The sequence below is a fragment of the Macrotis lagotis genome, chromosome 3, assembly GCF_037893015.1.
Source record: "Macrotis lagotis isolate mMagLag1 chromosome 3, bilby.v1.9.chrom.fasta, whole genome shotgun sequence".
Taxonomy (NCBI): domain Eukaryota; kingdom Metazoa; phylum Chordata; class Mammalia; order Peramelemorphia; family Peramelidae; genus Macrotis; species Macrotis lagotis.
Genome location: NC_133660.1, coordinates 257,454,240 through 257,469,882, shown reverse-complemented (window position 1 = coordinate 257,469,882; position 15,643 = coordinate 257,454,240). Strand labels below are relative to the sequence as shown.

The following is a 15,643-nucleotide window of genomic DNA, read 5'->3' as shown; positions in this document are numbered from 1 at the left end:
TCCCATTCTTTTAAAAACATTATTCATAGAAGGGGTGCATAGGTATCTCCAGGTTGCCAAAGAAGCCCATGATACACAAAAAAATTCAGCTCCCTTGACCAGCTCTTGAGTCCCATGATACTACAGAGGAGGACCCCCCTCTATTCCCTGCCTCCACAAGCCATGACCATGGCAGCAAGTTCCCTGTAGGAAACAATCCCCACTGTTGCCAGACCCTCCCAACATACCCACAAGCCTGCGAATGGGGTCATCGGGACTGGCAATCGCTTGGATTTGTCCTTTGAGGACAATCTCCTTGTCGGCACTGAAAGGGGTGAATCCACACTGGGCCAGGCAACCAGACACCTCCACGCACACCTTCTCCCCAGTGGTGGCCAGGGCTTCGTTCAGATTGAAGGAACTAGAGGAGAAATGGTTTAAGAAAGAATCAGTTGGAGGCTATAAAGGGAACAGATGGGTCATCGACCCACATATCCACCAAAGCCAAGCAGCTTCTGAAGAGTTATCTAATTAATTGGATTAACAGGAGTCTAGAATCTGCTCTCACTCCCAAGTCTGTCTTAGTGAATTCATGATCCACTGAGAAGGTTCTTATTCTCAGGAGGAAGGGGAGGATCTGGCAGTGTTGGACTCTAAAGAGGCTGGGGCCTGCTACTGTGGTCTGGGTTATTAAGGTTGGTTGTAAATGGAACCTCAATCTTCTCCCCTTTCTCTCCAGGGTTTTCCAGAACCATCTGGAACACCTGTCAGGGGTGGCTCCATCCTGCGCTTGGCTTCAGCTTTCTGTCAGGGGCCCTAGGGGTTGAAGAGCAAGACAGTAAGAGGAAGGAGATGGTTTCATTTGTTTCTAAACAGAATTGCCCTTGGGATCTCATCAGCTGCAGTTAAAAGAGCAGAGATGAATCCTTTATGGAGCCAGGCTCCCTCTTTTAACAGCCCAAACCCTGTTTGGGTGCAACCAACCACAAAGATGGAAGAAGGGCTCCCTCAGGGATGTGGGGAAAGCAGGTAGTTTTGAGTGGAGGGTCAGATGCCCTGGGGACCAGAGGGAGGGGGAAATGGGAGAGGCAGAGAAAAGTGAACTACACTTTTAAACAGGTGAAAAGGAGTACAAATGCTCTCCAATCTGATTCTCATGGTCAGCTCCCCCCAAGGCTCCCAGGAAGGTGCATTTAAAGGGTTTCATTAATCCTGACAAGGCTTCATGAAAAAGCAGAAGTCCCTGGTGCCACCAATCCTTGGCCACTTACGGCAGGTGCATATCTGTTAGCAGGACTTGGACGACCATCTTGAGTTTCTCAGCAAAGCCCGCCAGGCTGGACACCCCTGGGGCTGAGGCACTGTAGGTGACCAGCAAAGTCGCCCCCACCACGCTGAGCCTCTCGAGCTCCTGCTGCATTTCTTGGAAGCGAGGCTGGTCCATCAGGACGGTCTACAACACAACAGATAGGGTGGTTGGTCAACACCCAGGCCTGGGACTGATCCATTGGGACAGTCTACAACACAACAGAAAGGGAAGTCATCAATGCCCTAGCCTTGGGCTGGCCCATCAGGACAGTTCTGCAACCCAAGACAGGGTAATAGTCAACATCCTGACCTGGAGCTGGTCCATCGGAACAGTCTACAACACAACAGAGTGGCATCACCACGACCTAGGGCTGGTCCATTGGGACAGTACAACCCAACAGAGCAGCCATCAACAACTGGCCTGACACTGGCCAGTAGAGGGCGTGGGAGTCACAGTGCTATCCAGATAGGGCCCTGGTAATGAATGACCACAGCCATATATGGGCTGACTTAGGCACTACTTGCTAAGTGTTTATCTCTGATTGCTCGAGAAGACCATGCTTGGAAAGAAAGGGGGGCATGGGAGATGGGGTCTGGGAAGCTCCCAGATGGAATGGGCATGGGGAGCAGGAGAGGATGGACAGCCCCCAAGTCCAAAGCCCATGCCCAATATTCTCTAGCTGTATGACTCTGGGCAAATCACCAATGGTGCCCAGCCTTGGTTTCCTCGTCTGTAAAACTGAAACAGTGATACCAGCACTACCTCCCTCCCTTAAGCACTATTGAAGAAGAGCTTGGTAGACTTAAAAGCAGGAGATAAACAAGTTAATTTTGCCATCTGAATCCACTGAAATATCCTGAACAGAAGAGGAAACTCAATAAATCTGGTGGAACAATATGAGCCAGGAGGAGGATTTCAAAACCTGCCTAGGTGAGTCTGGACAAGTCAGCCTCTCTCTACCTCAGTTTTTTCATCTGTAAAACTAGAAGATTGTGAGGATCAAGTGACATTTGTACAGAAATTTAAAAACCTTAAATCACTATATAAATGCTAGTTACATTTTATTTTTAATGAGAAAAAGTTAAGTCCCAATGGAAAAGAAAGGGACTTTCAGAGAATGCTCATTTTGAAGAGAGAAGTTGGCTCTGAAAGACTGAGAACCAACATAGTAAGGGTTTAAGGCAACAAGCATTTATTAAGTGCCTACTGTGTACCAGGCTGTATGCTAAGGCCCAGGGATACAAAGGACCAGTCCCTGGTCTCAAGGACCACCACCCCCAGTCTTAATAGAGAGACAGCAGGCTATAGAGGCCCAATCTACAGACAGGATAAACTGGAGATAAGCTGAGAGGGAAGGCACTAGGATTAAAGAGAATTGGGATTCCCAGAGAAGGTGGAATTTCCCATGGGGACTGAAGCAAGCCAGGGAAGTTAGAGAGGGAAGAGTGGGGGGAGGGAGAAACGTATCTAAAGGGGAGTAGGTGAATGGAGTCTGAAAAAGGGAGGATGAGGCCCAGCTGTGAGAGGCAATGAGAAGGCCCTGGAGCCAACTGGATGACCTTGAGGCTGAATGACGGTTGGACTGGAGTGGGAGTGACTGGAAGGGGGCAGGTGATAATGAGGGCCTGCATGGGGGTGGTGACAGGCTCAATGGAGAGGAGTCATAAAAGGGAGAAGTTACAAAGATGGAAGCAACAATCTGTATGCTGGGTAGAATAGTGGAATGGATGGAAAGGTCTGGAAGTCAAGAGATTGTCAGTGCTGGTCCTGACCCCAACATATCTCTTAACCTCTGTGGGTTTGTTTCCTCTTTTGTAAATGAGAAGGCCCCTTCCAGCTCTGAGAGCCCCAAGAACCCCCAAAGACTGTAGAACCTGAAGCTCCAAGATGGCATTTAAGAAGAAGGCAGGAAGCCCTCTGGGACATGCTGACATTTGGGGGTGGGGTTTGTCCCCTGTCTCTTTAACTTTATTGAAAGATAATACCCTTGGCTTTTGTGTGTCCTGAAAATGGTATTCCTCTTCACATTGTGAAGTCGTGATTACCTAGGAGAGGGAATAGACATCTCAACCCAAAGCAGACCCCAACATCCATCATAGCTGAGTTCAGCCTAGAAATTGGGGGGAAGAAAGTTGCTTCACTTCCACCTCTGTGTCCTTCCATGGGGGGAGGCGAGCCCCCTTCTTTTCCTTCAGGTTCTTGCCCAGGGCCTCACTTACTTGGGAATTTAAAGATGAGAATGGAAAACTCAAATTCCCACCCTTTCAAAAAAGTCTTCACAGCATTTAAAAAACACTAAGAACAGAGGACATTCAGGGGGTGAACATTGGAGATAAGAAGGCTTGGAGTTTAAAGAAATCATTTTCTAGATAAAATGTATTGTGGCAAATAGGTAATCCCCTTACTAATAAGAGAGTCAACAGTGGCAAGAAGGGGAAGCTTCTGGAAATACTATTTGTTTAGAAGTAAAGTGGGGAATCTTTCTGCCAAGGGCCATTTGGCAACATTTGAGGCTATATTTAGCCAAATATTTAATTCACACCTAAAAAGGTCCTAGATTTATTGAATTTCAAATCCCTGCCTCAATTGCCTTGGCAAGGTCACAGCAATACCACCTGTGGGCTAGAGGTTCCCCGCCCTAGTATAGAAAGTCTCACAAGGTGGTGACTGTGGTTGGAAAACAGGTAAGACTGGTGGTCAATGAGAGAGACAGGAATGGAGACAGGGCTGCTGCCCCCCCCACACACACACACATACTTCGGGGAAGGGTCTGTGCAGATGGTCCCACTTCAGAAGCTTCATGTAGGCATGGTTCTGAATGGTCAGAGGGCATGGTCCAGCCATTTCCTCCAAGCCGACAGCACCCTCCCCAGCCATCAAGGAATTTTTGTTCCTCTGATTGATGAGGTCTTCGGAGGCCTCTTCTAACCAGCGGGAAACAAAGTCGAGAGCATCTGTGAAGGAGAAGACAGAGTTAGCAGGGTGGTCTCTGGGACTGTGTCCAGCAAAGAAGGTCTTTCATCCCCCTCTGCTCGGACCTGAGGGAGGCTCCCTCAATAGGATAGACACTCCCTTGGAAGAGAGGCCTCAGACTTCCCAGCTACAGTGGGCAGACACAACTCTAGAAACAGTCTGGTCGCTAGGCTGCCCAGATGTTCAAAGACAACCTGCTCTTCTCATCTTCCTATTTTCCCCTTCACACACACCATTTCCATCAATATGCAGTGGAAGGAAGGTTGAATTGGGGTATCATCCAGTTGGGGGCCGCTTATTACCTGGGTGACTGTGGCCAAGTCTTTTCCCCTCTCTTGCCTTCTGTTTCTCATCTGTCAAGTGAAGGAGATGGACTAGGTGATCTCCAAAGGACCTTCTGGTTCTAGAGCCCCTTCCCCAGCTTGGAGTTGGTGGGGGCTATCTGGCACCATTCTGACCTTTCCCTCATGGTATGACTTTGTAAACATTTTTAATTTATTCATCTCTGTGCATTTATATCCTGAAAGTAGAATGTAAGCTCCCTGAGGGCAGGAATGATTTCATTTTTGCTTTTGCACACAGTAGGTGTTTAATGTGTGTGTTGGATTCAATAGCTGTGGCTGCTACAACTCCTACCCAAAACAATTCATCTGATTTAAAATTCACTTAGGGCCTATTCTGAGAACTAAAATACCAAGAAGGGTCTTCAACTATCATATCTAAGCCAGCATTCTGGGGAGAAAATCTGACCCTTGTTAGCTCTTCCATTTGATCTCAAAACATCCCTCCCCTGGGCAAGGCCCTTGGAGAAGACAGAGAAAAACTGAGGGACGTAAAGTCTGATGGGGGCTCAGTGGAGCCTCTGCTCTGCAGGAACACTGAAGGGGGGAGGCTGAAGGGGCCAGGGAAGGCCGAGTCCCAAGGGCCACAAAGAGGAGCTGGTCAAGGAGGGAGGGGAGGCACAACACCACGGAAAGCAGAAACGTACTTGGTTGTTTCTCGAAAAATTCTTGAAACTTCTTCCTTTCATATTCAACTGACTGGTGCATGAGATGCGGCCTAATGCTACTGACAGCAAAATTAGCCATGTCTACCTTCATTAGGTCTAGCACGGAAAACATGGCCCTGCAAGGCAGAAGGAAAAGACTTTTTAGTGCTATGCCCCATAACAAGTGGTCGCCATCTCAGAGGACTGGTCAGGCCCCTGGCCCCCCCGACCCTGGGCCCCGGCTGCTCTATTTCCCAGGAAGACCCTTTCCTGGTGTGTTTGACACCCAACCTCTCCCCTCCCAACCTCAGATTAACACATGAGAAAAAGTCTTTAGGACAGCCCAATGATTCTGGGCCTCCCGGGTTACTGGGGTGAGGCTGAGGGTCTCCCCAGATTCCCCAGTAGCTGTGCGTGTGACTGTGGGTGTGACTGTGAGCCTACTTGGTGATTGTGAACCTACCTGGTGACTCAGTCCCCAGTGATTCTGGACCTCCCCAGGGACTGTGAGCCCCCAGTGACTTTGGGACTCCTGGTGACTCTGGGCCTCCCAGGTGACCATGACCTCCCCATGACTATGAGACTCCCTCCCCTTGCTGTGTCTCTGGGTCTTTCTGGTTTTTTGATTCTCCAAATTCAACTTCCTTGGGAGGAGCTTTTCATTGAAACAGTGAGAGCTGTTTGTATGCTGTACCCCTGGTTTTGCTTTTTGGCTCTTATCAATAAAAATCTTCCCAAGGTTCTCTACTCATTACATCCTTGTTTTTTATTTTTAAACAGAGACATCCCAAATGGTGGTGGTTAAAGACAGAAGCTCCTCAGTCTTTAAACACCTTTGGGAAGGCAACCTAAGGAATGGTGGGTCAGAGGAAGGGGCCTAGGACTTGGAGCCCCAGGAGCTGGTGACGGGGCGTGACTGTCCTTACAGTTCAGGCATGGAATTCATCTTTCCTGGCCTATTTGGATAGTAAAGGCCATGGAACCCTTTCAGAATATTGCTTTTAAATACATAAAACATATATTACAAAGTAAGCCAATTATCCCAAAATATAATTATCAACATTTAAAAAGGGTTCCTGGAGTCTAGGTTAAGAACCCCCTGTCTAAAGCCATGTTCGGAACTACATTCCATGATCCTAATGCCCTTTGAAGCCCATTTTCCTGGACCCAGGTAGGGATCTATAACTACTCAAAGGGACACCTGTCCTTGAGAGCCTTTCCAGAGAGGACCCACAGCAATGAGACAGCTATGAATGAAGGGAAGGGAAAATGGCGGCCTTTGTACTTGGACTTGTTTGCAGGGCCTTGACGTCCCGAGTTCTTGCTGACTGGCACTGGATCTGAGAAGAGGGATCTGTTTGTTTGTCAGAAAGCCGGTCCACACACAGCTGTTTTCAGTCCTACTGCTGAGGGCGAGGTGAAGCTAAAAATGGAGACAAGTTGGCTCCAAGCCCCAACTGGTTAGGATACAGGCCCTCCAGCAACACCCCCATGAGGAAGCCCCTGCCATAATTAATCACAACTGATCTTGTTTGGTTCTAAGTACACTTCCATAGCCTTGAGGATGGATGGCACCATGATGACTCTGGGAAGGTTCCCAAGACACATGATGAGACCTTCCTCATCTCTAAAATGGGAGAGAGCAACCAGAAAACCTTTAAAACCTCTGCCAACTCCAATCCTAGAGCACTTGAAGTATCAATTAAAGAAACTGGGTACAGCAGGTGGTACTGGCATGCCAAGTAGGCCGGGCCCTGCCTGGGGGAAGAGGGAGCAGTAAATGTCCTGGGCTTAGGTCCTATAATTAGGATTATACTCGAAGTGATGACACAGTAACAGACCCTCCCCCCATACTGTAGGGTTACAGGGATAAAAGCATGTTTTAGGAATAATCTCTTGTCTCCCCAAAGTGCCCAAGATGAAAAGCAAACTGTCGATCCATCTCTCTACACCAGGCAGGGGTGAGGAGGCCTTGAGGGCACCGATCCATTGGGTCCTGAGTTCTTGAACCAGGCCAGGGTCCACTGCTTTCCTGGCAGATGTGGACAGGAGCCAAATGCTCTGGACCAGGCCACCTTCAGGGTTTCAATTACAACTGGGAGAGATGGCGAGGGGGGGGTTCCTGTGGGACTGGCACAAATGTTTAATGTTCTACAAAGAAACCATTTATCTTTATAACTGGCAGGTCACTGTTTCAAGGTTTTTGTCAAAATGTAAACAGACCTGGCAACCTGTGTTGTAATACACCATCATCATAACTCGCGTCCAGGCAATCGGGAGAGCCCTGGGTCCAAATCCTGTCCCTGATCCTTGTAAGTTGTGTGACCCTGGTGGGCAAATCAATTAACATCCCTAAGCCTCATTTTCTTCACTTGGAAAATGGTGCTAGTATATAAAAAATATATATACACATACATAATATGCATATATATATATATATATATGAATAAAGGTATCACCGATTTCATGGGGTTATTTTAGAAAGCCCAAAGACATACAGAATGTGAACTCTTGTTATCACTGAGCTATTCCTGCCAGAATATTCCCATAGCCCACTTACAAGGAATCAGACCCTGATCTACATTTTCCCCAGAGGAATCTACACTGGGAAATTCCTTCTTTGCCCAGAGACCTTGCCATTTTGAAATGGCTTCCTTTGAGATGGTGCCCATTGAGGATGGTAATCAATTTTGCATCCGTAATGGAGAAAAGGGTGTAAATCCCACTCTGAAAAATTTATCACATTAGCTGTATGACCCTGAGGAACTCATTTTACTTAACCCCAGTTTACTCATCTGCTAAATGGGTATGATAAGACTTTAAAAACCCATTTTACAGAGTTGAGAGGTTCAAATGAGATAATATAAGTAAATGCCCTGTACAAACTTTACATAAATATATCATTATTACTATCTATATAGTTATGATTAATGTTAAATCACAAGAAACACTATTCTGCAAAAATGGAGAGAATAAAGAACTTATATTTCTTGATAGAGGAAAAGAAGATCCAGCTTGAGTAAGATCCTAAACATCCTGGTAGAGGGACTGAAACTGATGGATTGGCATCTCTCCTGGCAGGGGACATGATTATTTTTTTTATGATGGCCAAAGAATATGATGGAAATAGCAAGTGAGCAGTGTTCAAATATGAGTGGTTGGGAAGCCAAAGCCTTACAGAATGACTTCATCAGCTTAGCCTAATTCGATCTAATGTGATGGACAATCCTTAAGGTCTGATTATGAGCTCAGCCAATACACACACGCAAAATACAAAACCAAGACCTGCCTTCAAGGAGCTTCCACTCTACAGGAGTGGGGGGGGGTAGAGATTGGAAGGATTCCCAAAGGGCAAGGAGGGAATTTTCTGGCCAGAGGAAAGAGGATTTCTTTTCAAGAGCCTGAAAGACAGGAGTCCTAAGTTCCCAAAAACCTTCCCATTTAAGTCCATTTTTATACCTGAAAAGGGGAACAATTTCTTTAATGTCCTTCAGTTTCTGAATCTCTTCATCTCGAGCTGGGGCACAGAGCGTTCCCATCATCCCAATGATAAATTCAGCCAGCCTGGCAATATCCAGAGCTCCATTCTCTGCCTCCTGCTTGATCAGGTCCAGATCGAGGACTTCTCGGATCTGGTTTCTCAATCTACCGTGACCCGGCAACAGGAAAGATAAAAGTGTCTAAAAGAAAGCAGAGAAAAGCCCAGGATTCATTTTGTGGAGTGACGGAAGAGATTGGATTTCATCCATTTAACTTTAAAAGCCCCAGCCAGTACAGAAAGGAGACTGGACTCTAAATAACTGCAATACAATAAAATCATGGCATTTCAGCTACTTGCAGACTAATGCTTTTTCATTTGCTCTTACAGTTATGGTTTTAGCAAATTATTTCTATCACTAGAGACCCTAAGAACACCTTACCAGCATGGTTCAATGGAGAAAATAAAATTTTTGGTCTTTTTGGCTGTAAAACAGGCATAATAAAACCTTTGGTCTACGAATCTGACATTTGATGAGTTGTGGATGATTTTTTTCCTTCTCTTCCTCCTCACCTCTTTGATCTCCCCAACAAGCTTGATGGCATGGTCATAAGTTGGTGGATCTTCACTTAGTTGGACACTCAGGCAATCCCAGAAGGCTTTATGGACAATCTCCCTGACTCTCTTCTCCAAGCTGTAAGCAAATATAAAATGCAAAAAATCTGAACCCCCAAATCACAGATTAAGAACAAAAATCATTTGGGTTTCAAGAATTCTAAGTAATTAGTACGCTATGAGAGGTAAATAATTTATCAAATATGAAAGTGGGAAAAACTGTAAAACAGGTCAATTCCAGGCATAACTAGACCGATGATTTTCTCTTTTCTCCAGGAACAAAATTCTCTGAAGCTTTATCATGGATGTGACCCTGAATTCTTCCTTTACCAAGGTGGGAAGGCTTTAGGTTATGGGACCAGCACCAGGAATGAATGGCAAAATATTTGCTAGAAATGGCTCAAGACTAAGAAAGAGGCCAAAGACTTGTAGGCTACCCAGAAAGAAGCTTCAACCATCTATAGCATGATTGTTATTTTTTAAATTTTGTTTGTTTTTGCAAGGCAGTGAGGTTAAGTGGCTTGCCCAAGGTCACACAGCTAAGTACTTATTAAGTGTCTGAGGCTGGATTTTAACTCAGGTCCTGACTTCAAAGCCGGTGCTCTATCCACTGCACCACCTAGCTGTCCAGGGCTATTTCTTGCAGAAGAGAGATGGAAATCAAACATGCAAAAAGCAACAACAACAATAACAATCTGGCTCTGTTCTGATAGGAATGACTGGTTACCAATGTGCCACTCATCTCAGAATCAGCTGACTGTGGGCACTCCTCAACTCATTAAAGCAAAGGTCAAACTCAACACACTCTAATCCAAAGGAATTAAGATAGGAGGACATTGTGTACAATTATAGTTGTTCCAACCTGACCTATTCAGAGGTCATTGATGGCCCCCAAATGGGAAGCAGATAAAGGAAAAGATAAGGATGGAAGAAGTTCAGCATCCATAAAAACAATTACCACTAGAAGATCAAAAGAGGACAGAAAGTGTCTCAGTCAGGAAATATTTGAACTTTTTGTCAAGCAGAGACTCGGCAGCCCAGGGCAATGTTGGCTTAAAATATAGACTCATATTAAAAGTTTATAGAGGTATAAGATTTCAAGAAGTATTGTCTCACAGAGGAGTGAAGCATAGTATAAGGGAAATGAGACCTCACAAATTTGGAATGAGCCCCAACTAAGCCACATGCAAAAGAACATTTATAGACAAAACTTGAATGAGGATGCACAGACAAAAAAAAAAAATGGGGCATATCTGTTAGCATTTCTATAATAGACTATTTTCATTATTGAAACAGTGTAATATCGGATTGGAATCAATCAACAATAGTGCTTCCTTGAACACCTAAGATGGCCCTAGGCTCTGTGCTAGATAGACACTTAGCACTTAGCTAGATAGACACTTGATCTGCTGCTATGAGATGAGACACCAAAAAAAAAAAAAAGAGACTTCATGAGAAGTATATATAGACTGACTCCAAGCTGTCAGTGATACAATTTTAAAAGCACTGAAGGATTTGAAAACTATGAATGAGAGGGAAGATACTGTGTCATTGGAAAAAATGATACTTTTTTCACTTGTGTGCTCCACAAAAGAAGACCAAAAGGAAATCAAGAACTAGCAGTCCACATGGCTACTCCCTCTACAAAGAAGATCTTTATGAACATAATTATACACAACAAGGGTGGACTCGATGAAAATGTGAGCAGAGGAGCCTTCACCTTCCTTAGGGTTAAGAGTTAAAGAGTTCAGTGTGCTTACTGTCTCTTGATTATGGATAGGCACTTGACTCAAGAGGTTTGAAGGTTCATAGATTTGGGGGGGGGACTCTGTTTTGACAGATTCCCTCTAATTCTCCCCTGTGGTGAGGAAGGTGACTGAGCAAGGTGACAGATATGAGCTCAAGCTGTCCTCCACTGCCATGTGAGATGTCCTCCCAGAATCTATCTCTCTAGATGGGTAGATTTTCTAGATATTCCTATTTGTGGGTGAGATTTTGAGAACTGCGAATTCCAAGGGAATAACAGGACTCTTTGGTGAGATCCATAACCACTCACAAGAGACCAACCTAAAAAAAGTTTAGCTCCTATAAAAATAATTGACACCAGAAGACCAAAGAGGACAGATATTGTCTCAGTCAATAAAAAATTAAGTCAGCCAATACGAACAATCCACATAGGGGGAAAAAACTAGATAAAAGCTATCTGGGAAATGCAGCTGGAGTAACCCTGTTAGGTTACTCCCTCATTTATTATTTACTTACCTAGGAAAAACATTGCAGATGGGCAATGCATTGTACTCTGAAATGAATATGGGAAAGAGGGATAGTTATGACATATTTTGGAAATCATTCGGTGCTTTCAAAGATCACAAATACTCCTGGACACAAGATGAATCTTATAAGAAGGATATTCTTACAGGGATGCAAATCATAGGACAGCCCAATGTCTAATAACTCTCCACTATAGGCTATCCAAAAAAATGGCAGGGGGCAAACTAAATTTAAACAAGTCACAAATATTATGAAAGAAGACAGTACACCAGAAATGGTGTCAATGACACCACCTTAGAAATGCAAGATCCAAAGAAGGAGGTCAACCAGTCAAGTTTCCAGGGTGGTGATCAGCCCAAGTGCTGGACTCCTCTGATAGAGGTATTCATCAAAGATCCCTCAGGATAGGAGGAGGGGGCTGAGCTGTGCTCCAGACCCACAGGGCAAACTCAATTAGAATCAGGGTCACTAAACCAAAGTGGGATGCCTACTTGCTGCATATTAACTTTGAAAGCTGCATAATAATAATATCGATGTTTTATGGACTTTCTACTTATTGTTAAATATTTCTCAATATTTATATTGAGAATCATTAAATACTTCTCAAAATAAAATTTCTAAAATTTTAATTTGGATGGGGATGCACTGAGGACTATTGTGAGTCACAAGAGGGCCTTGGTTTCTCAGGCCTTGGGCTTGACTACTGAAGGTAGCACCTTGAGGAGGCCTCAGATTGCAAGGCATCAAAGCCTCTGAAGCTGGAAGGACAAGCCTTCAAACAGCTTGGTGATAGCTACTGGTCCAGGCAGCAGCCCAGAACTAGCTTGCACATTAAAGTTCAGGACAAAGTCATTCTGATTCTCCGTTCTGAGATCTGCCCTTGGGCCCCGAGCAAAAAATGTCTCAAAACATCCGAGGATGAGAATAGCTTGAGGTCCAAAGACTCCACTGTGGGGCACTTAACTTGCAAGTTCATGATTTACTCTTCTTTTAAAATTTTCACTCAAAATGTTAAACATTAATTTGCTTATTAATGTTGCATATGAAGGAGCTGGCTTGGATGGACTCCTTAGAAAGAAACACAAGACATGAAATTCAAACATACTTATGAAATTCAAATACATTTTCCTTTATTAATATCTACCTAATGAAAGCACAAGCTAAGCTGGCATTTAATTAGTGTCTTTGTGTACTGAACAGAGGATAATGAATGATATTAATATGAGTCCCCCTTTACACACACAAACACAAACACACACACACACACACACACACACACACACACACAAACACATCCTACACAAACCTAGGAAATTAACCTATGATTTCAATGGAAAATTTCCAGATAAGAAAGTCCCTATTATCAATATGGATCAACCATTTTTCTATAACTCAATAGTTCTAAGAGATCAAGAGCACTGAGTGGCTGTTTGGGTCAGCCAGCCAGGATAGGTCAGAAGTAAGATACCTGTATATGAGAATATGGAAGGGAGGGCTATTTCCTAGAACTGTTTTTAAATTCCAGTGAACCCTAATTAAGAAATGTTTTACTGTGGTATATGTATGTCATGGAACACTGTTCTATTAGAAACCACTGGTGGGAATTCAGGGAAGCCTGGAAGGATTTGCAAGAACTGATGCTGAGTGAGATGAGCAGAACCAGAAAAACATTGTACATCCTAACAGTAACATGGGGGTGATGATAACCCTGATGGACTTGCTCGTTCCATCAGTGCAACAATCAGGGACAATTTGGGGCTCTCTGCAATGGAGAATACCATCTGTATCCAGAGAAAGAGCTGTGCAGTTTGATCAAAGACCAAGGACTATCATCTTTAATTTAGGGAAAAAAGCTGATATCTTATTATCTGATCTTGTTATCTCTTATACTTTATGTTTCTTCCTTAAGGATATGATTTCTCTCTCATCACATTCAATCTGGATCAATGTATATACCATGGAAACAATGTAAAGACTGGCAACCTGCCTTCTGTTGGGGGGTGAGGATAGGGAACAAGATTAGGGGAAAAATTGTAAAACTCAAAATAAAAAGTAAATAAAAATAAATAAAAATAAAATAAAATAAAATAAAAAATAAAAAATAAAAAGTAAAACTCAAAAAAAAGTTTTAGCAATGCAAGAACATAGAAAATCATCTCATACATGCAAAACCAAAGAGGCAAAAGAAAATACTGATTACGTTATAAATGGACATTAATATAAATGACTTCTCTAGAAATAGAAGAAACTGCAGTACTTTTCATAAAAACAAAAACACTCTTTCCCCCCCTCCCCATAATTTCCTTACCTGTCTTCTGGCAGTTCTGTTGGTTTTATCTGGAAATCCCCATTCACCACAATTTCATGGGCCAGTGCCATGTTGGTAACACCTTTGACAGTCTCCATGAGTTCATCCACTGACACAAAACGAGGAGGACTAGCTGTAACAAAAATCCACGGTAAGAGATTAGTTCTCCCAAGTCAGTCTTTCTGCAAAATAAGAGTGAAATAATCCTTATGCACATTGAATACCACCTTTCCTGACAACCTAGAAGATTAATTATAGCCTTGAATTTCTCACCCATTTTTTTCATTACTTAATCTTTTAAGCAAAATCCTCTTTTATTGCTATTTATTCTTGAAGCAAAAATGCATGTTATTCAAAACAACTGGTTTCTTTTAAGTCAGCCAAAAAAAGACACAGATTATAAGAAACTGGACCTTGAGAATTAAAATACAAAGATACAGGATTCTCCTCTTTTCCAAAAACCTTAAACTTCAATTCCAGATGACTTCTTCAAGTTCACCAGCATCACTTTGGGGAGTTTTCCTTTCTCCTCTCCTTCAGTCCTAACCCCCAGCCTAAGTCAATTTAACACTATTAACAAATTCATTTAGGGTGGCTAGGTGGCACAGTGGCTAGAGCACCAGCCTTGGAGTCAGGACTACCTGAGTTCAAATCCGACCTCAGACACTTAATAATTACCTAGCTGTGTGGTCTTGGGCAAGTCACTTAACCCCACCGCCTTGCAAAAACCTAAACAACAACAAAACCAAACTCATTTAAAGTTCTTCCTGATCACACACACACACAAAGCCTTGTGCTAGGAACTATCCTCAACCCACAGAGGAACGCAATATGGTGCACTCTGTGGAGGGCTTCCCATGCAGCGGAAGAGATATACTTAAACCACCCAACAGAACAGCAAGTCTAATATGGTCTACAGGACCAGGTAAAGTGAGATAAAAACAACAGGGAAGATCAACAACCTGACATCTGGGTGAATCCTGACCACTCCAACAGAACAACCACAGTCATGAGGCTAGCTGGAACCTCAGCCCAGATGTCTGTGAAGAGCTTAGACTTGGAGGGTGGAGGGAGATTGACACAATATATGGGCAAGTAAAAGAAAAGTCTAGATAAAGTCAAAACGTCAATGTAGAAAAAACTTCTTAAAAACTTTTATTTTCAGTTCTGAATTCTCTCCCTCTCTTATTCATTGAGAAGGCTTTATACACAGAAAGTCAGGCAAAACAAATTTTTCCACAGTAGCCAAGAAAAATGGAATTATCTTTCATTTGGACAGTCAGGGAAGGCTTTGAAGAGGAGCTGGGCATTGAAGGAAAGGACATCAGCAGAGAGGGATGAGGGCACAGGAGATGCCCTGAACAATGGAACAGAGAGAGAGAGAGAAGGTGGGCTGAGTGCAAGGAAACCCTAGAACAATACAACGGGGGCATGTCGACTGGTGCTACATTTTGTAGGACCATGAATGGCAGAATGCTTTATTGGTTGGTAGCTGGGAGCCCCTGAGGGGGTAAAGGAATGCCATAATCAAAGTGAAAAATTAAATGAGCAGAGTGAAGGATGGGCTAGAGAGATGGAGGGATGAGGGCCTGGACTAGGGTGGGGTGCAGGCCAGCTAGGAGAGGAAATGCAAACAGGATTTGGCAACTGAGGTGTATGGGACCCCAAGGAGGGGGGGAGATGGGCATGTACATGATGAGGAGAGATGCCAGCAGGATGTCC

The 15,643-nt window shown here is 43.9% G+C and overlaps 1 protein-coding gene across 6 annotated transcripts in view; it reads right to left on the bottom strand.

The window, feature by feature from the left end:
• Window positions 1–15,643, bottom strand: part of TCP11L1 (t-complex 11 like 1) — a 43,643-nt gene that overhangs the window by 13,658 nt on the left and 14,342 nt on the right. For 3 of the 6 annotated variants that reach the window (XM_074230441.1, XM_074230443.1, XM_074230445.1), the window contains 7 exons: window positions 13,922–14,054; window positions 9,301–9,421; window positions 8,709–8,929; window positions 5,250–5,386; window positions 4,046–4,242; window positions 1,251–1,432; window positions 228–400 (listed from right to left, as the gene is read on the bottom strand). In XM_074230441.1, coding sequence (XP_074086542.1) covers window positions 228–400; window positions 1,251–1,432; window positions 4,046–4,242; window positions 5,250–5,386; window positions 8,709–8,929; window positions 9,301–9,421; window positions 13,922–14,054 — 1,164 coding nt within the window. Of the gene's footprint in view, window positions 1–227; window positions 401–1,250; window positions 1,433–4,045; window positions 4,243–4,563; window positions 4,615–5,249; window positions 5,387–8,708; window positions 8,930–9,300; window positions 9,422–13,921; window positions 14,055–15,643 lie in introns of all 6 variants that reach the window. The other 3 variants (XM_074230440.1, XM_074230442.1, XM_074230444.1) reach the window with 2 other exon arrangements.